The sequence below is a fragment of the Saprolegnia diclina genome (assembly GCF_000281045.1).
Source record: "Saprolegnia diclina VS20 unplaced genomic scaffold supercont1.44, whole genome shotgun sequence".
Taxonomy (NCBI): domain Eukaryota; phylum Oomycota; class Saprolegniomycetes; order Saprolegniales; family Saprolegniaceae; genus Saprolegnia; species Saprolegnia diclina.
In genome coordinates, this window is record NW_008246111.1 from 391,692 (window position 1) to 392,977 (window position 1,286).

The window sequence follows — 1,286 nt, forward strand, 5'->3', positions numbered from 1 at the left end:
ACTACGACCGCGCGGCGGCCCAGTACTTTCGTGCCGTCTTGAACGCGAGCGATCGCGTGGCCGAGGCAACGCAGACTATTAGCGACTGGGCCGATGCGGGTACGGCTCCTATGGTCAATGACATTGCGCAGTTGTATCCGGCGAACGTCAACATCTTGTGCTCCAAAGTCGCTGGTGAAGCGCCGAACCGCCTCGTCGCTGTCCGGACTTGCTGGGCCAAATCGTCGCCGAGTACTGGTGGCTCTTTCATGGTTGCCGGCCCGCCCGCCAACTGCACTGGTGCTCTTACGACGACATGCGACGCATCCCAGCCGCTCGACTTGGCCGCCTACCAGCTGTTTTAACACTGCTGTTTTGGTAATGCGGCTTCAAACTGCAGGGATGTATCGGAACTACTGGTACTTGTGGAGTCACGAGTGACCAAACTCCCATTAGGTCGTACATAATGAAGAAAATTAGCGTCTCAGTGATTGCAATTGTTCGTGGAGCTGCCCAAGAAATCAAATCCGCGGTTGATGCGGCAGCGACAAACACAATGGCAGGTGCGAAGCGCGTACAGTATTGACAGTATTGACAGTGCTTAATAATGTAAAAGCACTGGGGCATGATGACCTGCATATCGAAAGTACTATAGTCATGTACCTTAACATCGGGGATTGTCTGTTGGAATTGTCAAGCCAATATCACGTGCAATAACTTCGCAGGGGACACCCTGTCATTCATTAGCTACTCTCGACGGCCACCGCGTCGCCACAGACCTGAATGGTCACGCAGCAAGATTGACATATTTCGATCATTGTATACCTGATCGCTGGTGCCAATCGTATCTTTCGAACGACTATCTTCGAAAGTTAGCTACGACAGTCAAGATAGAGTGTACTTCGTTCTTCTATGCAAACCTCAGTGCCATACAAAGCCGCCCACAACAACCGCAACAACGACTCCACTTCATTCATCTTGCAATTTGCAACCCCGAGAGTACATCGCGTTCTCTGTTCCGTCCGTCGTCTGTGACCCACCTTCCGTCGTTTATCCACTATGAGACTCTCGCGTGTTGCTGTTGTCGGCCTTCTCTTCGTCGCTGCCCGTAATGTCCATGCTCAAGATACGAGCGCCTCGGCCAACAACATCAACGACAACGCCAACACGGCCACCAACATCTTCGACGAGGCCATTACCACGACATCGTCGGATGCTACGCCGGCGCCGGTGCTTGAAGTCATCCAGGCGGCGATTGAAGCCGGTGCCACTCCCCAGCAGGCCGCTGTCATCGCTGTCGCGGCCGA

The 1,286-nt window shown here is 53.7% G+C and overlaps 1 protein-coding gene across 1 annotated transcript; it reads left to right on the top strand.

Annotated features, from left to right (window-relative positions):
- SDRG_11821 (hypothetical protein) lies at positions 1-519 on the top strand (the record flags this gene model as incomplete). The annotated part of the gene is made up of 1 exon (XM_008617876.1): positions 1-519. A coding segment is annotated over one exon (344 nt), but the record flags the coding sequence as incomplete, so codon positions are not given.
- Positions 520-1,286: the final 767 nt, after the last annotated feature.